This window comes from Sorex araneus, chromosome 1 (assembly GCF_027595985.1).
Source record: "Sorex araneus isolate mSorAra2 chromosome 1, mSorAra2.pri, whole genome shotgun sequence".
Lineage (NCBI taxonomy): Eukaryota > Metazoa > Chordata > Mammalia > Eulipotyphla > Soricidae > Sorex > Sorex araneus.
Window position 1 is genome coordinate 23,917,835 of NC_073302.1, and position 25,729 is coordinate 23,943,563.

The 25,729-nt window shown below is 39.0% G+C and overlaps 1 protein-coding gene across 9 annotated transcripts in view; it reads left to right on the forward strand.

Moving 5' to 3' along the window:
• The window catches only part of LPAR1 (lysophosphatidic acid receptor 1), a 149,743-nt gene that overhangs the window by 54,900 nt on the left and 69,114 nt on the right, over nucleotides 1–25,729 (forward strand). For all 9 annotated transcript variants that reach the window (XM_055135425.1, XM_055135434.1, XM_055135369.1 and 6 more), the window contains one exon: nucleotides 1,092–1,251. In XM_055135425.1, coding sequence (XP_054991400.1) covers nucleotides 1,207–1,251 — 45 coding nt within the window. In that variant the 5' untranslated portion in view covers nucleotides 1,092–1,206. The remainder of the gene's footprint in view (nucleotides 1–1,091; nucleotides 1,252–25,729) is intronic.

Below are 25,729 nucleotides of genomic sequence, written 5' to 3' on the forward strand. Positions count from 1 at the left end.
AGCTACTTTGAATAGTTTTGCAGTCAACAAAGGAGGGGAGATGTCTTTTTCTGAGCAGAGTTTTGGGATAGATGCCACGAAGTGGAATTTCTGGGTCACAAGAAGGCTCAATTTCTAGTTTTTTGAGAAGTCTGCATATTATTTTAAAGATTGGACCAATTGACACTCCGACCCGCAGTTGAATGAGGGTCCATTTACCCCCCACATCCATGACAACACTGGTTGTTTTTGTTCTTTGTGATGTGTGTCACTCTCACAGGTGAGAGGAGATATCTCATTGTTGTTTTGATTTGCATTGTCCTGATGAGAAGTGATGCAGAACACTTTTCATAGACCTTTTGGCCATCTATATGTCTTCTTCAAATATTGAAAGGGCTGAGTTCCTGGAGGAGCATGGAATGTAGTCACTTTCTTAAGTTTCTTATTGGACTAGGAATTGGTTATTGCTCTCCTCCTTGTTCTGCTATTAGTGTATGATTTTTGTCCCTTCTTTACTCCATGCCTATTTTTTTCTAAATGGTCAGGCTTTTTCTGGGAGATCTCTGAGATAATTGGTAGTATTAATCTCTTAACCTTCACATATTAACAGTCAGATCCGAGTTGTGGCTTATGATTATCTAATGGTAGACAGACTTCTCCCCTCGGCCCCCTCTCCCCATCTTTACAACTTGAAACTCTCTTCCCAAGAAACACATTATAATGCATGCAGAATTGGATTCAGATTTATGAAATAGGTTCATGTGATTTGGACTAACTGTACAGGTTTACATAAATTAGGCACAAGTCCTGAATTTGAGTTTTTAGATACCGTTTTCCTGGGGTGCTTTTGTTTTGTTTTGTTTTGTTTTGTTTTTCTTGTTGGGTCACACCTGGCAATGCACAGGGGTTACTCCTGCCTCTGCACTCAGGAACCACCCCTGGCCGTGCTTAGGGGACCATATGGGTTGCTGGGAATCGAACCCGGGTTGCCCTACCCACTGTGCTATTGCCCCAGCCCCATGGGGTGCTTCTTTGCTTCTCCTCGCCAACAGTATTTTACTCTGTAGACTCACCCTCTTAAGCTAAATATGGTATTTCATATCTGTTTCCAGGTACACAGTTTCTCCTAGCATGACTGCCATCTGATTAGCAACCACAAGAATTTGACTTCTGTGTCTGGTGCCGTTGTGCTGGGGCTTGGTCACTGCCCACAACTAGAGAGCTGCCATGGCCACTGCCTCTACTTCCACCCCTGTGATTTCACAGCCCCAGGTAAGCGATTGAACTTGGCATAAGCTGGGGTGACTCATGATTTTGTGGCATACTTAAAGTGAGCTTCAGGAAGTGTGTTTGACTCTAGGGATCACGTATATCTTTCCATTATTATTTGGTGATCTTTGGATAATAGTGATTTTTGTGAGGAAGGTGCTTTTTGGTTCGAGAAGCACCTAGCACAGTGGATGAGTGATTTTAGTAAACTGACTTTTGTCGGGAACTTGGGTTTTAAGACTGTCTGGTTGTTACAGTTGACCTCAGACACCTGATCTAGGCAGTCAGTAGTAAAAATTTTGCTGCTTTCTTTCTCGGACATTATCAGGGTGTAATCAACTCTGTCAGAACAGAGCTAATCTTACAGCAAGTCATCTCAATGTTGACTCATCGTCCTTCCTTCTCCCATAATGATTATTGTTATTTTGCCTTAACCTGTTCCAGAAACTTTGAAAATGTAGTTCTTTGAATAATTAGTAACATAAGTTACTTTTCCTGTCCAGTGAGAACTGTTTTTGCATGATAGGATTCTGTCTTTGTTTAGTTTTACACCTTGCCCTGTTTCAGTAGTAATTATTTCAGCCTCAGCATGATAGAATGGAGAGTAGACTTTGGAGTCATTAGGCCACCATTTACACTACAGGTGGGTTAGGAGGAAAAACCTAACTCAGCTTCAGTTTTCTTTTTGTGAGAGAGTTTGGGCCCCACCCACTGTGCACAGAGCTTAGTCCTGGCTCTGTGTTCCAGGATCACTCCTGGTGACCTTAGAGAGTGCCTGGGATCAAATACAGGTTGGCCACATGCAAGGCAAGCTCCCTGCCTGCAGTACTATTGCTCTCACCCTAGTTTCAGTTTCTTGACTGCGTAGATTAAATGATGTTCCAACTGAAGCGCATAGTAGATATTCAGCTAGTGAACTTTCCCATTGCACCCTCCTCCTCTTCCTCTTAGCCTGTAATCTCCTTTCTCAGTCATGACCATCATTTTTAGGTCAGAGTTCAAGAAGAAAAAGAAGTGTACTTTGAGAAAGAACCATATTCACTGCAGTTTAAAAGTTGATGATACACGGTGTTGTCCCACACATTTCCCTCCCCCGCCCCCAATAACACTTCACATGGTACCTGAACATGAGAATGCGCTATGTATTTTAAGAACAGGTATGTGTGTGTGAGGCAGGTAAAGACAGAGGAAAGGGAGGAAGGAGAAAAGACATTTTTTACTTCACTTTTTATTAGTGCCTTTTATTCTTTTCTTTTAAACACCTTGAAATTTTACCATTTAGATAAAATCTTTGAGCTTTTTAACATGCTGAAGCTTCATGCTGAAGCTGAATCACCGAACACCCAGGATTTTTCCCCTGGGTGTTCAGTGTTACTGGCAGGTGACCTTTCTTTCTAGTAAATGGATCTTTGCCTTTTCAGCACTTGATTTGCTTTGGGGTTTGGTTTTTGTTCTTCTCACTCATCTTTTGGTGCCTGAGTAAGTTGGTGAGGTAAGGCTTTGAAGGCCACACTTCAGTTCCCATGCTGTGGCCATTCTTAGCCTTTCTGAAGTGAGTGAATTAGGCCCTAGCACAGTTTTTTTGAATTAGCATCCCATAGTTCTCTGCTGTCATGTTTCAGCATTTCAAAAAACATTGTCTTATCTATGTTATCTTCCTTCTTACACAAGTCTCTATCATCTGGTGATGAGTAGGACTTTTTTTTTTTTTTGCATTTAAGCTCATTTTTTTTTTGTAAAAATAAGGGAAGGGCGTCTTCTCAAGTATGGGGAAGTAATAAAGTAGTTACTAGTTACAAAACTTAGCCAGCGATGTAATTTTTTTCTCCTTTTTATTTTTCACTCTTCTTCACCAATTCTTCGACTCCCTACCCTGCCTCTGGCATTCCATGATCTAGTTTATATATGTAAGAATTTGCTTTGTTTTACTTTTTTTTGTTTGTTTGTTTTTGGATCACACCTGGCAATGCTCAGGAGTTACTTCTGGCTCTGCACTCAGGAATCACTCTTGGCTGTGCTCAGGGAACAGATGGGATGCCAAAAATCTAACCTGGGATGGCTGCATTCAAGGCAAATGCCCTACCCAGTGTACTATGGCTTCAGCCCCTTTCTTTTACCTTTAGATCCCATTAAATTTGGCACAGTGTCTTAAAGGTTGGAAGTGGCAAGGTCTTATTTTTATGGCTCAATAATATTCCATTATATGTAATGAACACTACATCTTTCTTTGCCTACAAATCCATTGATAGGCACTTAGACTGTTAGCATATCTTGATTCTTGTGAATAATGTTGCACTGAACATACAGGGGTAAAGGTGTGCGCGTGCGCACGTGTGTGTGTGTGTGTGTGTGTGTGTGTGTGTGTGTATTTTGGAGTAAGAATTTTTGTTTTCTCTTGACAAATAGCTGGGAGTGAAATTGCTGAATAATATTGTAGTTGTGTTTTTAATTTATGAAGGAATCACTGTACTCTTTTTCCTAGAGACTATACCAGTTTACATTCCCATTAATTTGTTTCCAAGGGCCTCGTTTCCCCACATCCATGCCTATACTTATGCTTTCTTATCTTTTTAATGAAAGTTATTTTAACAGGTGTCAGATGATATCTCGTTGTGGTTCTGATTTCATTTATCTGACATAATTAGTGATGCTGAGCCATTTGCATAGACTTCAGAACTATTTCTGTGTTATCTTTAGAAACATGACTTTTGCTCATTTTTAAATGGGACTATTTGTATGATATTCTTTAAACAACTGATTTAACATTCTTAATATTACCCAAAGTATAAAGAGGTGATATTTAATATAAAAAACACTTTTGGCAGGATTGAGGATGTGGCTCATTGCTAACGTGCATTTTTCGTATATGTAAAGCCCTGACTTAGATCCTTGGCACCCCCAAAATAAATGTGAAACAAACAAGTCTCTTTAAAAATAAGAAGCGTATTAGGGAACGTGTACTTTTGTATATTTTCTGTGGTAAAGTAAGCAGGTCTAATCACTCTGAGGGATAATTTGACTGTATGTATTACAATTTTATATCTTTGCTTATATTGCATTCCTGGATTAACATAAAATATGAGGAAAATACTTGTGCATGAACCAAAGAGACTTACTTGCATGAAGATATTAATTGAACCATTAGTTGAAGGCCAGGAAGTACAAAATTTTCTCAATATTGAGTATTGAAAGGATAAGTTGATATGATTAAAATTTTATGCAACAGTTAAAATTATATATGTTTGTTTGTATACATACATACATACCCATATTAACACAGCTGCATCTTCCCAAGATATCTAATGGAATATAAAGAAATAAAGAAAGCAAGAAGCTGACTAATAAATTCAGGAAGACATCATTAAAACTGCAAAGCAAAACCATATGTTTTCAGGGATAAATATATGGTATAAAAATGCAAATATCTCGTGAAAAGACTAGAACATAGATTGTCAGCAGTAATGATATTGCCCTCAAAGGGGCGAAAATTGGATCTTGGAAGATGGAAAAAACATCCCTCTTAAGTTTAACCCTGCTTGCCCACATTCGTTTCTAGTAGTTTCTCTCATTAAAGAGAATTTAAATTCAATTAAAATATTCTCTCAAGGAGAATCAGAAAACAGAGGTCCAGAAAGTTATACTAGAGCTCCCTGGTCACATTGCCTGCTTAAAATCCTATTTAATGAAGCTTATGGGGAGGGGAGATAAAGGTATTCATTCTCTTTGTTGCCTCAGTTGCCTCCTCTGCAAGACAAGCACAATCGTAATAAAGTCAACATCAGTCCCTGGGTCTGCTTTAAGGATGGAATGAGATAATATGTGTGAAACTTACAGCAGGATCGGGTTCATATTGCTCAATACGTCTCAGCTATGATAGTTTAGCAAGCCCTGTGGCAGGTCTGCAGATACCAGAATAAATAAGATAAACAAGGCTTTTGCCCTGGCGGAGTTTAGAAACACAGTGGGAAACACATAGATAAGGAAACAAACCAAAAAAAATGAGTGCTGAGTCACAATTTCTGTGCTTCTCTACAAGCAACGTAGATTTCTCAGAAAAGGATGACAGTCTTCAAGAGAATTTGTGAAGAAAGACAACCACAAAGCTGGGCGCTTGTGGGTAACTAAGTACGAATTATTCAGGCAAAAGAAAAGAAATAGCATGTCTGAATGGTAAAGGTTCTACACACCACACTTAGATGTTCCCATGCAGTAGGGTCTGAGGCTGTAGACCTGTGTTGTGTGAGAGACCTGTTGTTATAGTTTTAGGACTGTAGTGAGCTGACTGACTTCGGGCTTGTAGTTTAAGATCTGCCAGGGTGTCCTCATTTCACCATGGATATTGGCAAACACAGCCCCTCACTCCTAAGCACCCACTCCATCAGCACACGTTTGCTGGTGGGGCCGGTAAATGGTTAGGTTACATTTACCTAACTGGAAAAGATTAGAATGTGTCCCTGCATCCACATTAAGGAATTTCAAGATGAACATTCATCTTGTGACTTTTGAGTTTCCACCAGGGTTCAAACTGTACCTTTTTGGCAGTTTAGTTGATTTTTTTTTTTTTTGGCTTTTTGGGTTACACCTAACGATTCACAGGGGCTACTCCTGGCTCTGCACTCAGGAATTACTCCTGGCAGTGCTCAGGGACCATATGGGATGCTGGGAATTGAACCCAGGTTGGTCGAGTGCAAGGCAAACACCCTACGTGCCGTGCTATCGCTCCAACCCCTTGACAGTTTAGTTGAACCCATGTATTAATTCATCTCACTTAGGGTAAGTGAGTCCCATTGTCATATGTTAGGAACAGTGGCAATCATCCATTTGGAAGGAATAGGTAAAAATAAAGGTATTAGGTCACTGGGAGAGGCAGCTCATTCTCTAGAAAGACATGAATCATTGGGTCACTTGGTTCCCAGGATCCTCTTGGCAATGATGGGCTGATTTTCTATAGATCACTCATTCCATGTAATCTCGACAGTCAACTTTTAGTCCAAAGCTTACTTGCCCTTGCCGCCCAGGCCTGTATTGAAGCCTTCTTTTCTGTTACCAAGTTTTCCCAGGTTCAGAAAAGGTAAAAGCAATTTAAATACAGCCTCTCCTTAGACAAGGCGTAATAAGCAGTTCAGTCCATCAGCTTAGCCTGGTATTGTCTGGCACATCAACTTGCATTCTTTCAGAGTGAATTCAGGGACCGTGTAAAGATAAACCCACATTCAAGTGTGAAAGGCCTGATAATCCTTTTCTAAAGCAAAAACAACAATTTTGAAGGGGCAAAAAAAGCTTTTGCTTTTGTTTGCTACTAGGCATTTGGTCACAAAGAACATTTTTCTAATGAAGGCTGCTTCGCACTAGTTATAAACTAATTAATATGAACAAATAACGGGTGATTGTTTCAAATAATAATAGGGAAAGAAAGCTTTCATTGTCACTTCTGTTGGGATTGCTTTTAGTTAGTGAAAGATGGGCCTCGTGCTTTGAAGTGGGACAAGTTTGTATTTGCTGCTTCACTCCTGACTAGACTATAAGATGGATTTTTGTTTTCTTTTGCTGAGAGAGCATCTTGTTCTTTGGAAGGATACTGAGGCATAACTGTACCAGCAGCAACAGGAAGACTCTGTGTATGTGATTTATAGCCCTGCTAGTCCAGACACTGATAAAGAGTTTCCTTACTCTGGGGAGGTGTTTGCAGACAGGAACATGTTCATCATTAGGTTAAATTAATGTGTGTTTATACCCTGCAGATATGGGAGTGGGGTGGGGTGGGGTGGGGGGGATAAAGTGGGATCGGAAACCAGAAAGTTTGCCACACTTAATGACCATTTTCTGTTCCTAGACCTTTGTTTTGCATTACTTTAATTGTAGCTCATCAAGTTACTGTGGGTAGAAAATGGATTAAAAGCTTTCTCTCTCTTTTGAATGAAAGGGTCAATAGTTCAATATATGGATGAGAGGTTTGGCCTCTCTTAAAGCCAGCAGTGGTATTAGACTCCAGAAAGGGTGTTTGAGAACTTCAAAGGCATGTAAGTCTCACACCTGTGATTCCAGTGAGAAAAGTATCTTTTCCAGCAGTATTTTCACAAGGCATTTAACTCTTTCTCATTGACTTAATGGCCATCTTGGCTTTGAAACCAAGGGGGGAAAAAGATGTTTTGACTCTTCTAAATGGTTTTCTATAGCTTTCATAAAAAACATGAATTTGAGTAGGTTCTTGGCATTTTAATCAGCAGATTTGTTCCTCTGGTTTTAAATCCAGTGTTCTGATCTTCCACTGTGAGATCTCTACTTGCTCTCTGTTCAGGTGTTTCTGAATATTATCAGTAGCTTTTCCTCACAAAAATTCATATTTCCCAAATCTATGTCTTAAAGGTTTTATGTATGACATTAATAGTAAATGCCATTGAATTATTACAAATGAGTTCATGTAAAATGGGTTACTTTTCATATTAAAATACATTTTGTAGAACTTTGTATCATGATAATTTGCAAGAATGCACAAAAATAATAATATAATGGATTTCAGTATAGCCATTTCCTAGATCCAGCAGTTACTAATATTTTGTCATACTTCATTTTCTCCCATTTGTGGATTATATATAAGTATTTTGTGAATTATTTTAAAGGAAATTCTTGATAACATGTCAGCGCAACCCTCAAATATTAGTATAATTTTTAAAAGTAATTTATAATACTATTGATATCACACTTAGACTTAGTCTTAAATATAATTTTATACTCTTCATCGGTTATTTTTCTAACATGTGTTTTTACTGTTGGTATGTTAAATCTCCTTTAAAAAACTGATTAGATAAATTTGTTCTTCTGCATAAAACAATTCATTGTCTTGTTGAGAAAATTAATTGAAGCCAGGATAATTTATCTCTGAAGATTAAAATAATGAGATAGACACAGAAAAGTCTAAAGTAAGAAGTAGTAGGTATTTTGATAGTGCTCTTTTTTAGGCTACAGTATGCACTATTAGTTGCACTATAATACACTCCAAGTGACATACAATAGGAACAGTGTGATTTGACTTCATTTAATGTGGAATTGAGAAAAAGACTGCATAGGCTTGCAGCTGGAATTTGGTTTAAATCTAGGTTTAGATCCTGTAGCTGATAGATCTTTCAACGTAGGTATTTTTAAATTATTTTTCCGCCCCGCCCCTTAAATTATTTTTTAGGTTCCTGAATTCAAACAATATGTAGTCACAAATAAGCTGTAGTCACAAGTTTAAATGGTAAAATATCTACTTAGTACTTTGTACTATATTGACCCTCTAACAATATCTGATGTATTTTCCTTTATCCCCCTCATAATTATTCTAGGACTTTTTTTTTTTACAGGGGAACATGATTATCTCTACATTTAGTCTGTATGCAGCACTACATTTAGGGTGCTATGTAGTATGCCAGAGATCCATCAAAGGAAAGCCAAGTCAGATAAACACTCTATGGAAAAGTTAAGTGTATTGCCAGAAATAAATGCATGTAAAGATAAACACTGAGATTTCTCACTTACTCCTTTTTGGACAATGTTTCTGTTAGAAGTCAAATTTGTTCTCATATTGCAACTTTAATTCATCTTGTGTTCTCATTGTGTTTATCAACTCAGATAAAATTTAGGAAGATGTCCTTTTAGAATCGGAGGTTACATTTCGAGACTTTTGTTTTTCACTTATAAGTCAAATTTGAACAGGATATCTAGGATAAATCACTAAGGAGACCTTCGATGTTTGCATCTTTTTCTTTTTTAATCCGTTTTCTAGTTGATTTAATCCTTAATGATTAATAAGGTGGCTCATTTATCCTTCAAAGGGGTGTGAGTTTCCCCCCACTTAATGCCCATTATGATTTGTCTATTTTTCTTCTTACACTCTTTGATTCTGCAGCTGTTTTTGTTTTGTGACAGCTTTTCCATGGATATACACTAAGGTAGAGCTACACCCTGCTATTTTTCCCAGCTAAGAAGGTCATAATCATAGTCCTGGGGATTTCTGTCTTTTGAGAACTGTACCTTGCTATAATGACTGTCATTTAAAAAAAATCAACCTTCATTTGCTGTGTGATGATGCTGCCATTTGGTAATTGCATAGCATCACTTAAAAGCTGTCCTTTAACTTAAACTTAACTCATTTCATAAATGATTGTCCTAGACAGACTCAGGCTGGGAGAGAAGTTATAGTGGGTTGTTACCTGCATCCTGCCATCAAACAGCATGTTTCTGAAGGGCTAGGAAGCAGATTACCTTCTAGAAGCAATAAAGCAACTTTCAGAGTCTGACACAGCTTTCAGGAGCAAAACCTCTTCTCTTGCAAGAGGAATAGTAGGGTATAGTTGTGGTGCTAGGTGGCTGCTTGATTGCGGAAATATTTCACTTAGAACGAAGCTCTATCACTAGCACAAGGAGATTATTGAGTTGAGTTTAGCCCTGGAAGAAATTATCAGACGTATTCAGATTCAGGCTCCAACTTCAAGGGCTTTGCATGCTCTAGAACTATGCGGAATATTATCTTAATTGTGATAAAAATGATTAAGGGGAGGATCCAGCAAGAAGCCCAGTCTGATGGCTCATAGTCAGGGTTTATCTTTGACATTCAGGATTGCATGTGAATGATGAATGAGGACTCAAGACTGAACAGTCCGGATTAAACATAAATCTCACCCCAGTGAGAAATATTAAGATGGAGACTCACCTGCTGCTCAGCCACCACCATCGCCCCCCACCCCCAGCCTACTTTTCAGGATTAACTTGGAAAACAAGAGCATGGTCTGCTTGCTGGCAGAGGTTCACCTCTGGCCATGGAGCAAGAAACGGGAGAAGAGACAAGGTGTTCATGATGGCAGAGGATCTGTGCCGAATTGTCCACTTATACCAGAATGCCCGAATCTCAGGCAGTCTACCAGGAGCATAAAGTTATTCCACGAGATCTTTTTGTATGTTTTATTTTTCTTAAAAATACTAAAGCGGGGCCAGGAGGTATGGCGTTTGCCTTACACGTGGTCAATTCCGAGTTCAATCCTCAGAATCCCATATAGTTCCCTGAGCACCACCAGGAGTAATTCCTCAGTGCAGAGCCAAGAATAACCCAGAACATTGCTGGGTGTGACCCAAAATGCAAAAAAAAAAAATATTAAATGCTGCTTTTTTCCGGTTGCATATTTAATGACTCCACGCCAGGCTGTTTTCACTCAGGGCACCCCAGAGAGGGTGGATGAGGACCCTCCCTGCCCCAAGAGACCCTGCCCCAGCAGCTGACCTCCACTACCCAACTGCTGCCGCGCTCCAGGCTGCTTTCCAGACCACATGGCCGCGTTGCGGTGGCGCAACACATTATAAGACACTTCCTACCCATTTTTCATAATTACCACAACATATTTGATGGAGTTCAGACAGTAGGCAACAAATCATAGAGAGTAGTATGTATGTATATATGTATATATATAAATATGCACACACATACCTCTCAGAGAGCCCAGCAAGCTACCAAGAGTATCCCACCCAGATGGGCAGAGCCTGTGGCATATTCGATATGCCAAAAACAGTAACGATAGGTTTCATTCCCCTGAGCCTGAAAGAGCCTCCAATCATTGGGAAAGATGAGTAAGGAGAGGCTGCTAAAATCTCAGGGCTGGGAGGAATAGAGACGTTATTGGTGCCCGCTTGAGTAAATCGACAAACAATGGGATGATTTAATGACTTCTCCAAGGGGCCGATACCAGCGCACTACTTTTGGTTCCAGAAACTGCTTACAGACATGCTGCTAGACTGTCAACTAAGCCATAGCCCCACGCCGGCTGATGACGGGAAATAACCATCTTTCTCGGTTTTTTTTCTCTTTGTCAGGCAGCATGGCATAAATCATACTATGAGGATTACTAAGCAGGCATGAACTCGGTGGCGCGGGAAGGAGGGGGGAAAAAAAAGAAAAGTTATGTAACAAACAGCGGGACTTAATATCTCTACATTCTCAGCAATGGAAAACTAACTATCAAATGCTTCCTTGGCAGTAGGACTGTCTTTTTTGAGGGGGGAAACTCCAGCAACAATAGTGAGTTATGTGTTGAAACATGGAATGTAATCAAGATAAAGAATAAACAAAGTGAAACTTATCACTTACAAGGGCGGGGACTGGGGGGAGCGGGAGGGGGCGGGAGGTATACTGGGGTGGTTGGTGGTGGAATATGGGCACTGGTGAAGGGAAAGGTGTTTGAGTATTGTATAACTGACATAACCCTGAGAACTATGTAACCTTCCACATGGTAATTCAATAAAATTTAAAAAAAATAATGACTTCTCCAAGCCGGTTACAGATAAGACCTTGACATGCTGTTTATTATAGTAAGAAAGTGCAATAAGTGTAGGTAGTAGAATATAACAAAAATATAAAGAAATTGGTATTCAACCCTTTACAAAAAATTGAACATGTGAAACATTATGTCATTTTTGTCTAATTGCTAGAAAGGTAACTTCCAACTGCTAAATGAGAAAATAAAAATGCATACAAATAATACTATGAATAAGACGTGGAGAAATATTCAAGATTATGTATATAACTTTATTAGTATATTAATAGACATTTATGAATGCAACAGCTGTTTTGATAGAATATAAACATTAATTGAAACCTCAGGGCAAGTTAGTTTTGTTTTTTTTTTCAGTTTTTTTTTATTTTTTATTTATTTATTTATTTATTTTTTATAATTTATTTATTTTTAATTAGAGAATCACCGTGAGGGTACAGTTACAGATTTATACACTTTTGTGCTTATACTTCCCTCATACAAAGTTCGGGAACCCATCCCTTCACCAGTGCCCATTCTCCACCACCCGTAAACCCGGCGTCCCTCCCACCCTCCCCACTCCCATCTCCCCCCCACCCCACCCTGCCACTGTGGCAGGGCATTCCCTTCTGTTCTCTCTCTCTAATTAGCTGTTGTGGTTTGCAATAAAGGTGTTGAGTGGCCGCTGTGCTCAGTCTCTAGCCCTCATTCAGCCCGCAACTCCCTTCCCCCACATGGCCTTCAACTACAATGTAGTTGGTGATCGCTTCTCTGAGTTAGGGCAAGTTAGTTTTAATATTTATTGTAAAAATACAAAGACTAAAATTAGCCAATATAATGTCAAAGAATGAGAACTAGGAAAATTGCTCCTCCAAATACAAGAATTTGAATCTCACAATAAATGAGACTGTACAAATTGTGTAAGAAATAGATAAGCCATTGGAAGAAATGGAAAACTTGGATCTCTATCCACACAGATAGCATGGATAAAAAATAAATTGGAACATGATTATGAAGAAATATATTTTTTACTGGCTTGTGAAGAAATTGACTCATGGAAAAAGGTTTTATTTTTATTCTTCACATTTAATTGTTTTCTTTTGATCTGCGAGATTAAGAAGACTATATTTTGGGGACAGTTTTTGGCTAAAAAGATGGTCCAAGTCTTCTCAGTTAGTTGATTAACTTATTCAACAGATGCTATAGACACAGTCATCCAAAATATATGGTGATGTTTTTCTCTTCATTTTACAGATGAGGAAACTAACTTCACATTGTAGAATATTAAATAATTTATTGAAGTCACATTACTAAATTAAGTAACTGGCATTTGAACCTAGGTCTTGACAATTCTAAGACCTAAGCACTCGGCCACTATAAATCTATAATGTTATCTCTTAGGACCTTTGCAGTCTCTCAGGAAACAGAAATTGTAAATGAAATATTTTCACATATTTCACTTCTTATCCATTCATCATTCTTTGGGCCCGCTGCAGTCTAGCTGGAGTGCTTGCTGACTTCCACCACTCCCCGCTTCCTTCTCTCTTGTATTCACAGAAACCAGTTTGCTGTGACTCAGACTCTATTATTTTCTTTTACTATGTCAACATACAAGAAAGCAGGCAAAGCATTATATACATTTACTACAATGCATATGTAATTTACCTACTACTGAACCATTCCAAAATGTTAATATTTCGATATAACTGCCTCAAATATTTTGAGCTTTAATAAATGTTACAGGTCATTATAGATCCAGCTGGAGCCCTTTCACTCCCTTGGCTATTCTGTTAACACTTTGGCTCACAGGATATTGAAGCAAACCAAACATCCAACAACAAATGAGTGAATAAAAAAATAAGTTTTATATATATATATATATATATATATATATATACACACACACACACAGTGGTATATATACACCAGACAACCAAAGATTAAAAATAAAGTCTTGCAGTTCAGGGGAACTTGGATGGAATTGGAGGGTGTCATTCTAAGCAAAATAAGCCAGAAACAGAAGAACCAATACAGGATGATCTCACTTATATGGGGCATAGAAGCAAATCAATGGCATAGAGAGTATCCATAGATACTAAACCCTGCATATTAGATTACAGACCTGAGAGTGTCCATCTGGGGAAGGGGAACTACAGAAGTAACACAGGAACTTAGGTTGAGGGTGTGGATTACATTGTTGGTAGACAAGGGAGGTTACAACAACATGCATCAAATCATACTATCAGTAGACAAGTAATGGGGGATGGGTGAGGGAGAGGAAAGTTTGTATTAGGGGTGCCAGAGGGACAGGGGTGAAAGGTCAGGATCATGGCAGTGGGCATGCAGTAACTTTGTACATTAATGCCATAAACTTCACCACCATTGTAACCCTAATACTTAGACTATAAAACAGAACCTCTTGAATAAGATCATAAATTAATATTAATTTTTACTTGTTGATAATTGCATATTTGTTGATAAACTTCAAATGTGGGAAAGTATCTTATGTTTTCTATCAAATATTAGTGCTCTTAAGGATGGGTGCACTACATATATACTTTTAAAATTGCTGTATTTAGTAATCAATAGGGATGGAGCCCTTTACTTTGCTTTTATTGCTTTATAATGTGCCTTTCTGCTTATATTGAAGTTTATCTATTTTATAGTTGTTGAATATTTACTTCAACTTATGATATTTTTGCTTTAAGTATATGACAATTAAAATTCTTTTCCATGTCCTCTTAGAGTCTCTCACATGCCTACAAATGCTTCCAATATAAATGTTTTTTCTTTCGCAATAGACCCATATCGTTGTCTTCGGGCTCCACCACGCCCACAAAGCGTCAGGATCTCTTCACTTCTCTCAGTGTCCCTTCTCTCCTTCATCATGGCCATAAATGGCTTTGCCAAACTGTTTTTCAAGACAGTTATGCTAAGTGTTACTCCCTAAACCAGTATCATGAAGGAAGTTGGTGATGGTTTTCACCAACTCTTGGTCATTTCAAACTTCTTAATTTTTTTTTTTCTTTTTGCTTTTTGGGTCACACCTGGCGATGCTCAGGGGTTACTTCCTGGCTCTGCACTCAGGAATCACTCCTGGCGATGCTTAGGGGACCATATGGGATGCTGGAAATCGAACCTGGGTCGGCCTCGTGCAAGGCAAACGCCCTACCCGCTGTGCTATCGCTCCAGCACCCACAGACTTCTTAATTTTTATCAACCTGATGGAACGATAAATTAGACCTATCTGCAGTTTGCAGTGAACTTTCTCTGACACTCTAAAAGGTTAATGATCTTTTCATATGATTGTTGAGCATTGGGTTTCCTCTTTTGTCAATTGGCTTTTCCCCAACCTTGCCTATTTTCTACTGAATTGTTTGGCTTACCCTTTTAAAGTTTTTCTTTTCCAGTCCTTTCCTTTTCACTTTTCTTTGCACAAAATGTTTTTTTTTTTTGCCCTGACCATAGTAGGTGATAAAATTGATTGGTGATTGAGCCAAGCTTGTTTGGTTTTGATAGAAGAGAACACTTCTATCAAATTGGACAATTTTATGAATTTAAAAAAGTGCTCTTTAATCCAAGATTGCTCAATTTTGTGGAAGGATATAAAAATTTGCCAAACACATCTCCTGTGTCTTGTGAGATGATGACTGGATTTTTTCCCCCTTGGTATTTATTGTGTGGTGAATTACATAACCAAAATTTGAAATGTGTAATCATATTTGCAGCCTGAACAACAACAGCAGTGTATAGGACAGAAGCGAGACATGTGGAGTGTATTTTTATCAAGGAAAAATGTTACCTTCTGACTTTGTATTTGTATATTAAAGCACTAAGAATGAGCAGTAAAAAAATAAAATAAAATTACATTACTCTTGAACCCATTGAACTGGAAAAGGATATCGTAGACAGTTCAATGTATGTCTTGAATCTGATATTCTAATTCTAATTGTGCTGCAGACTGTTCATCCGAGTCTTACACATGCTGTGCAAACCCCATTTTAATTCTTTTGCATGAATGTATTAATATTCCATGCTGCAGATCTAAGAGCATTCTGTGTGGCTGCATTGAGGTCTGACTCTCAGAAAGGGCTGATGCTTGCTAGTGCCAGGCACGTGGAGTTGTGGGAGGTGGGTGTCGGGAGTACCACAGTTCAGATCCTTATTTGTGCTATTTTCTCCTCTGGGTTCTCAGACCAGACAAACAGTCTATCTTATGTTATGATTTATATAGACGTGGGGGTCATGATTGCTTGTAAGTGTTTTATTTTTTCAGGAGCCTAATCTAAGACAGTCCAACTTCCTTATTTTCCCCAGTGAAGTTGGGTAGATTAATTTTCTTTGACCTTCTCTTTTGCAGATATGGAAATGTTTAAATATCCTAGCAGAGGTTCTTCATTCAAACTCTCTGTCTCTGTCCAAGCAAAGGGCTCGTCTTTTTCTAAATAATATTTGATGCTCTTTCCATAATCTACAGTCTGCTGCCAGAGCAACCTACCACCTTGGTTTGCAGTTTCCTCTTAGTTCACTGATGCATCTGACAGACTATTTTATCCCACATATCTTAGTCTCGTCAGTGACATTTCCTATTTATTCTTCTTAGGACCCACGGAAATTTCTCTCTTTGGAAAATGGACAAGTCTGATTTGCCCTTATTTTCTCAGCCTGGTACAAGGGACTGTCACAGATGCAAAGAATTTTCACTGATTTACAACTTGTGTCTTCATTTTTTTTAATTGACATGTACATCACATTCATGTATTTTGTGAGCACTTTCTAGTTACTTTTAAAAAAATCTTAGTGTTGCAGGTTTGTTTTTTTTAAAAGTAGGATCCTTTGAAGGACTCTAATTTAAAAACGTTTTATTTGGTCTCAGCATTGTGGTATGACTATTTTCTTGTTCTAGCTGCAGGTCCTCTCAGTTGTGTAGGGGGGAGGCATTGTTTTGGAAACTAAAAAGGGCGAGGTTCCGTGCTGTTTCTTTTCCAGTCTTCTTTTGGAGGGGACGAAGAAATGTGTAGTATACTTGACTCTTTCAGAATTAAGAAGTAGGATTGAAAAGGCCCTAGAGACATCTTATTTTACAAAGGAGAAAGTCCAGTGCTTAGAAGAGTTAAAGGACTGTTAGGTGGTTAGTGAGTATCAGACTTAGGAAGAGTCCATACAAAAGGAGTTGACTATTGGCTTTTATTTATTTGGTTTCTGGACTGTACCCAGTGCTGTTCAGAGCTTACTCCTGGCTCTGTGCTCAGAGATCACATTGCTGCTTGGGTGATTTTATGTGGGGCTGGGAATTAAACCCTTGTCAGCTGCTCACAAGGCAGGTGCCTTATCTGCTGATTACCCCTTTGGCACATCACTGTCCTTTAACAGAAGTGGGAAACAACTCAGCTTGTTATATATGCTATGAATGGTCATTTCATCTAGCAACGATTAAACTCTCTCTTAGAATCTCCCTTCTGCCATGCATATTTACATTCTTACCTAAATATTTAGTAAATCACAGAGGTTTAACCTACTGGTCTGTGAGCCTGTGCCAATTATTCTCTTTACCACTTGGCTATTAAATATGTTACTATCTTTCAGGCACTGTAGCACTGTCATCCCGTTGTTCATCGATTTGCTCTAGCGGGCACCAGTAATGTCTCCATTGTGAGACTTGTTACTGTTTTTGGCATGCCGAATACGCCACGGGTAGCTTTCCAGGCTCTGCCGTGCGGGTGGGATACTCTTGGTAGCTCGCCAGGCTCTCCGAGAGGGATGGAGGAATCGGACCCGGGTCGGCTGCATGCAAGGCAAATGCCCTACCTGCTGTGCTATCACTCCAGTTTTTCAGAAGATTACAAAATATATTTAAGGACTTGTGATTGACCCCAGGTATATTATTTTGCTACCCTTCAAAGGCAATGTCATGCCAGTTATGATTCCTGGCATTTTGTGTTTGTGAATGGACAAAAGAAACAATGAAATGCAGATCACAAGGTGAATACCACATGCATCTCTTTAGGGAGGAGGGTTCTTTTTGGATTGCTTGATAGAGTAAAGTTCAAGTATAAGACTTGAACTTCTGCTCTGTAAGACAGCCAGAAAGGCCTCTTTTCTCCACCCTGTCATTCTGAACTATAATTGGCAGATGGGAAAAGGGCATGAATGTAGACTTCTCTTAGCAGTACTGTGGACAAGCTAATTTTTTTTTTAAAATAATCCTCTATATACATCTTTGTTTTTGGTTTCTTGGACAGGGCAGAATTCTGTAACTTCTCTTCTTACAGAAAGATTTCTAAATATAGCGACTTGGATTCAAGAATAATAAACTTAAAACTTACTAAATTTTGTCTAGTTGTATTTTTTTCTCAAATATCTTAAAATAAGTATTCGTTACCTTTCTAAAGAATGAATCACATCCAGAATACAAGTCAGAAATGCTCTGTGTTTTAACTATTGTTATTTTGGGAACACACCTGTTGGTGATCCTCGACTACTTCCAGCTCTGGGCTTGGGAGTTGCTCCGGTGTATCTGCTGGATTATGCAATGCCTGGGATTGAAACTTGGCCTCCTGCGTGTGAAGCATGCATTCCAGCCTGCTGAGCTATCTCTCTAGCCCCAAATACTACACTATTCTTTCTTTCCCATGGTGCCAGGGATCAAACTCAGCACTAACCCTACGCTGGGCCACATTACAGCCTTCAAAAATCATTTATTTATTTATTTGTTTGTTTGTTTGTTTATTGAATGACCGTGAGATACAGTTACAAAGCTTTCATGATTGTGTTTCAGTCATACAATGTTTCAACACCCATCCCTCCACCAATGTACATTTCCCACCACCAATATCCCCAGTATCCTTCCAGCCACCACGGCCCCAACCCCCACAGCCTGCCTCGATGGGAGGGACTTTTTTTTTTTTAATTTTTTATTGAGTCACCATGTGGAAAGTTACAAAGTTTTCAGGTTTAAATCTCAGTTATACAATGCTCGAATACCCATCCCTTCACCAGTGCTCATATTCCACCACCAAGAATCCCAGTATAGCTCCACCCCGCCCCCTCACACCCCTAACCCCCCCACGCCCCTAGCCCCCCCACCCTAGGCCCCCCCCCCGCCTGTGTAACTAATAAATTTCACTTTACTTTCACTTTGATTGCATACAATATTTCAACAAAACTCACTATTATTGTTTGGAGAGTCTCTCCCCTAAAGTCAGACCTGCTGAAAAGGAAGCATTAGATAATTTGTTTTCCATTGCTGAGGATGAAGAGGTATGAGGTCGAGTGACCACACTTAGCAGCCTCTCAGTTTTGGGTTTCTGTAATTTAGTATTTTAGTAACTAAGTCCAGAGAGATATCTGCCAGAAGTTGCATCGTTGCCAACTTGTACTTCTCAGTTACATCATATTCCACATATGAGTGCAATCTTTCTATGTCTGTCTCTTTCTTTCTGACTCATTTCACTCAACATGATACTTTCCATGTTGATCCATTTATATGCAAATTTCATGACTTCATGTTTTCTGACAGCTACATAGTATTCCATTGTGTAGATGTACCAGAGTTTCTTTAACCAGTCATCTGTTTTGGGGCATTCTGGTTTTTTCCAGATTCTGGCTATTGTAAACAGTGCTGCAATGAACATAGAAATACATATGCCATCTCTACTATACCGTTTTGCCTCTCCGGGATATATTCCCAGGAGTGGTATTGCTGGGTCAAATGGAAGCTCAATTTCTAATTTTTTGAGAATCGTCCATATTGTTTTCCAAAAGGGCTGAACCAGTCGGCATTCCCACCAGCAGTGAAGAAGAGTCCCTTTCTCCCCGCATCCACGCCAACACCGGTTGCTTTTGTTTTTTGGGATGTGGGCCAGTCTCTGTGGTGTGAGATGATATCTCATGGTTGTTTTGATCTGCATTTCCCTGATGATTAGTGATGTGGAACATTTTCTCATGTGCCTCTGAGCCATTCGGATTTCTTCTTTAGGAAAGCTTCTGTTCATTTCATCACCCCATTTTTTGATCGGGTTGGCAGTTTTCTTCTTGTGGAGTTCAACCAGTGCATTGTATATCCTTGTTATCAACCCTTTATCGGATGGGTACTGCATAAATATCCTTTCTATGGGAGGGACTTTTAATCTTTGACTCTCTGTCTCTGTCTCTGTGTCTCTCTGTCTCTGTCTCTCTCTCACTCTTTCCTTTTGGGCATTATAGTTTGCAATACAGATACCGAGAGGCCATCATGTTTGATCCCTTACCCACTTTCAGCACATATCTCCCATCTAAAGTGATCCCTTTCAACCATCATTGTCATAATGGTTTCTTCTCGATCCCAGCTGCCCTCTTCCCGAGCTCGGAGGCAGGCTTCCAACCATGGACCAATCCTCCTGGCCCGTGTTTCTACTGTCCTTAGGTGTTAGTTTCGTACTATGTTTCTTTATATCCCACAACTGAGGGCAGTAAATCTATGTCTGTCCCTCTCCTTCTGACTTGTTTCATTAAAAATGATACCCTCCATGCCCATCCACTTATAAGCGAATTTCATGACTTTCATTTTTCCTAATAGCTGTATAGTATTCCATTGTGTAGATGTACCATAGTTTCTTTAACTAGTCATCTGTTCTTTGGCACTGAAGTTGTTTCCAGTTTCTGGCTATTGTGAACAGTGCCACAGTGAATATACAAGTGAAGATGCCACTTCTGCTGTGTGTTTTTGAACCTCGGGGGTATATTCCCAAAAATGTTACTGCTGGGTTATATGGAAGTTCAATTTCTAGTTTTTTGAGGAATGCCCATGCTGTTTTCTGACCAGTAAGTTGGACCAGTTGGCATTCCCACCAACAGTGAATGAGAGTTCCTTTCTCCCAGCATCCACACCAGCACTGGTTGTTCTTGTTCTTTTTGATGTGTGCCAGGCTCTGTGGTGTAACATGATATCTCATTGTTGTTTTGATTTGCATCTCCCCAATGATTATCAAGGTAGACCATTTTTTTATGTTCTTTTTGGTCATTTTTTTATTTTTTGAGGAAATTTCTGTTCATTTCTTCGTCCCATTTTTTGATGGTGTTGGAAGTTTTTTCTTGTAAAATTCTTCTAGTGTCTTATGTATCTTGGATATTAACCCCTTTTCTCATGGGTATTGTGTAAGTAATTGTTCAAGTCCTATCAGTGCCCTGTATATCTTGGATATTAACTCCTTATCCAAGGATATTGGGTAAATAATTTTTCCCATTTCGTGGGCTATCTCTGTACCCTAATCACTGTTTCTTTTGAGATGCAGAAGCTTCTTAGCTTAATGTAGTCCCATTTGTTTATCTTTGCTTCTACTTGCTTGGTCAATGGTATTTCATCTTTAAAGATGCCTTTAGCTTCAGTATCATGGAGGGTTCTGCATACGTTTTACTCCATATACTTTATGATTCAAGTCAGACCCTTCAATTTTTAAAATTTTATTTTTATAAAGTTGTTCACAATAATTTTTTACATTCAATATTCCAACACCAATCCCACCACCATTACACCTTCCCACCAATGTTATTTTGAATTTTCCCACCACCACACAAGCCTTCCCCAAAGGCCGATCCTTCATAATTTATTTTGTATTGCTTGCTATGAATAACCCACTAAAAATGATCCAATATATTTCCTTAGAGGAAAGTGTGTGAAGATTGTTGTATCTTACTCAGGAAACATTAAGGTCTTGTATAAGAGATTACTAACATGTTGTACATGTTGATCCTTGTGTGTTAATCTTTTTTCTTTTTTTCAAAATGTGTTGCCTTCTGCTTTATATCCCACCAAATGTGGTATGCTACTCTTGGTGTATCGGTTGTGTAGAGTATGAGATGTTGTGACTGCATGCTCCAGGAATTTTAAAATTTAAAATAGGCTGATACAACTGTAGTTAAATTTTTAACTGGATGGTGACTTTGGGTTCTGGAGGCATCTCTGAAGCTTGTGGCTCTCTTCCAAGATTTATTTGTGAGTCTGTTGGTCATGGCTATTAATGAGCTAACATGGTGTCAGAGGCAGTTTGTGGGCATGACTGCCAGGCTCCCAGAAGAACAGGAAGATGGGGGGAGTGTGCCTATTCCCAACTCCGTGGGTCCTAGAGATTTCAGTCACAAAATCTACACCCCTGAGTTTTACAGCAAATTCATTCTCATGTGTAAGGCTGATCCCGAGAGTGTGAAGATTGGCTGTGAGCATGGCAGCAATTGAGTTCTGGAGGTTTTCAGCTGCTGGAGCTCTGTTGGGGCACATGCTGGACTCACCTGTCCCACCTGGGGTCCCCTAGATGAGACTTGGCTTGGTGGTAGCCCTTCAAAATTTGATCTTGTTCTTTTCATCCTTCTCTTCTCTGCCCCCTCTACCTTCCAATTTTAAGACTCATAGTTGTATTGTATTTTCCCAGAACTTGATGGGATTTCTGCCTAAGCTACTGTACCTGAAGAAGTAAGAAAACCCATCCATGCACCTGACGTTTCCTTCTACTACCAGGTCAAATTTTCCAGAATCTTTACTTATTCTCAACTACGGTTGAGATTCTTCTTTCAGATCAGTTTGGTTATGTAAAATTATGCTGACTTTTCACTCAGGTTTATCATATTATTATAAGTTTTAATTCTTGGATATTTAATATTAAACTGGCAGTTTTAATAAACTTTAAAGTTCTTCCCAGAATTATCTTGGTATATAATTTTAAACTGAAGTAGACCTTATATATAATTTTGTTCAGTTTCCTCATTTTGTAGATGATACAACTGAAGTTAAGAAGCTTTAAGTAATATCATTAAAGATGGGATGGTTTTGAAGGTATTTCTGCTCAATTTCTGAGAGGAAAAAATAGGTTAGGCCTGAGTTATATGCCAATTTTCGCTTTAGTGCTTAGATGCAATTAGAAAAAAAATTGTCAGTTAAGAAAAATATTAGCTTGTTGTGCCTTTAAAATGTAATTTGTACATCTTTGCCTTGACTTCTTTTTTGTTTTGTTTCTGGGTCACACATGGCAATGTTCAGCATTTCCTCCTGGCTCCGTGCTCAGAGATCACTACCAGTGGGCTCAGGGGACCATGTGGAGTGCCAGGGGTTGAACCCAGGTTGACCTTATGCAAGGCAAATACTCTACCCACTGTACTGTCACTCTGGCTCCTGCTTGATTTTTTTTTTTTTGCTTTTTGGGTCACACCCAGCAATGCACAGGGGTCACTCCTGGCTCATGCACTTAGGAATTACTCCTGGCGGTGCTCAAGGGACCATATGGGATGCTGGTATTCGAACCCGGGTCGGCCGCGTGCAAGGCAAACGCCCTACAGGCTGTGCTATCACTCCAGCCCCCCTGCTTGATGTTTTTAAGGTTTAATTTCTCCACGTGAGGAAAAACAAGAAATGAACACACCACTGTTTAATTTTATTGATAATTTGTATTCAGATGATGTCTACCTCATTTTTGATTGAAAGTTTTTCTGGTCTGAAATAAGAAAATAAGAATGGAGAGATTAAAGGGACAGGCACAGAGTTTTTCATTTATGTTTACCTTGTTGGGTATATTCTTATAGAAAAAAATGTATAAACTAAACATTTTAAAAATTATCTTCCATTTATTCCAAAGTAACCACAATATTTTTAACATCTAGCTGCTAATATTTAAATATTAAACAGCAACGGACAAGAAGGCTAAAATGTCTATTCTTATAGAACTGACAGCCTATAAAGAGTTTAGCAACTATTATGCAGTGTAGTCAGTATTGTGATAGTAGAGAATCTGCAGTAGGAAGCACCACGCCCAGATTAGGACAGGTTAGGGAGAATGACTAAATTTTACTGGCGATTTTACTGCCGCACAGGGAATGCAAGTAAGTAAAAGTTGGGGTAGGGTTGTGTCAGGCCACTGGCATTTGAAGGGTGATTCGTGCTCAGCAGCTGCAGTGTCACTGGATCTTCCATATTAGAAATTCTCAGAATGTGCCTAGCATCTGCTTCACAAACCTTGTGTGTGATTCTGATAGAGATGCCACATTTCTCTCAGTAAGTAGAGATGAAGTACTGCATTTTAAAATCCTTGATAGCTTGAGTTCAAGCTACAGAGGACAGTAAGCCCTGGTAGGATGGTGATGAGCAGAGTTTTTATTTTTTTTAATTCATAGTGCTTGGTTAAGCCACTGAAGTATTTTCCAGGCAAAATGCTATTTTAAGGGGTTGGGGGTGGGGTTCTTGTTGCCCTGCTCTCTTCTGATGAGGTTAATATCATGAGTTTATTCCCAAATCAGTCTCTGTCAGATAGGTTGGTTTTCATCTCTAACATTTTCTCTGTTGCCTAGGTGAAGGTATCGATGTAGGTGTTGGTATGGAGGTAGAAACCAATTCCATTCATCTAAGACTGGTTTTGTTTATATTTTTGGAAGAGCAGGGAGATGGGACCGCACCTAGTGGTGCTTGTGACTTACTCATGGTTGTTCTTGGAGCACAGCATGTGGTGCCAGCCGCACAAATAGCAACATCAAACCCCTGTACTATCTCTTTTCCCCAGTGTTATTCTAAGAAAATGTGATAACTGGAGAGATAGTTTGATGGACAGGAGTATGTGCTTTGTATGAAGAAGGCTTGTGTTTGATCCCTGGTCAGGAGTGACCCCTGAGCCCCAAGGTGGGAGTAGCCCCTGATTACTACTAAGTATGATAGAAGAAAGAAAAAGAATTGTTATGGAAAGATAGGGGAAAATATGTTAGAAAATAAAGATCTCTGCTGCCTTATGTGAGATAATTCACTAGTCTAGAAATAGAAGGTTTTTTTTTTTTTTAAAAAGTGCCAATGGGAAAATTTGCACCAAATGAATTGAGATTAGGTGATAGCATTTAACAAATTCGTGTGAGTATATGCTCATATATCTGTCTTTAGAAATTAATGTGCCTGATTATTGTCACATGCTGTATATTATCATGTATGAATTGTGTTCCATGTAAATCTTCTTGAGAGCAAAAGAAATTTTGAATTTTATTTTTTAAAGCCAGTCTTTTAAAAATTTTTTTATTTAGGCTTTTTGGGTCATACCCGGTGATGCTCAGGGGTTAGTACTGGCTTTTCACTTAGGAATTACTCCTGGGGGTGCTCAGGGGACCATATGTGATACCAGGGATCGAACCTGGGTCAGCTGTGTGCAAGGCAAATGCCCTACCAGCTGTGCTATAGCTCTGGCCCCAAAATTTTGAATCCTAAAGAACATTTGATCTCACAGTCTTCCATCTTCAAGAGGAGAGTGTTTTTTATGTTAGCAGCAAAGGGGTTGATATGATATTCTGTGGAATCTAAACTGGATAAAAAAATGAAAAATGGCTAGAGTCATAAACTGGGGAAAAGGTAGAATGCTTAAGGGGATAAATGACTTTAAGCAATGAATATATCAGTGATTGAATAAGAAAACTGGGAGATTGGGAAGTGTGGTGAGTAGTTAGAATGTATAATTATTTTTAAAGAAGGCATTTCTGAGCTGTTAGAGAATCTAGGGTGTGGCCATAGGAGTGGGCAGCTGAATTATAGTGTAATAGGTCATTAGAAATGAGGTCAAGAAACTGAGAGGCAAGAAAATTGGATGAGTGACTCAAAGTAACAGCAAGGTTTGAAGTAGAAGGGAAAACTGCAAGGCAAAATCTTATCTCTACTGAATGAGGCTCTGTAGAAATTATAAAGATACCAAAATGTGTAAGACAAGATTTTTTCTGGACTATGGTCTCTTTGAGAAGTAGATATGTAGGGACTAGAGAGATAGTTCAGGCATTAGCCTTCCACTCAGCTGACCCTTTTGTTCAATTTCTGACGCCACATATTGTCCCTTGAGCTCTGTCAGGTGTAAGTTCTGAACACTGACAGGTCACAGAAATAGACATGTAAATTGATAAATAATTTTATGATATGGTGAACCTAATATGGAAACATAACCTAAAGGCATTAAAATCTTTTTTTTTCCTTTTTGGGTCACACCCGGCAATGCTCAGGGGTTACTCCTGGCTTTGCACTCAGGAATTACTCCTGGCGGTGCTCGGGGGACCATATGGGATGCTGGGAATTGAACCCGGGTTGGCCGCATGCAAGGCAAACGCCCTACACGCTGTGCTATCTCTCCAGCCCCCAAGGCATTAAAATCTAAATGATGAGAGAGATTCTAGATATCACAAGCATAAAGACTATTAGTATTTCATATCATTTGGGGATT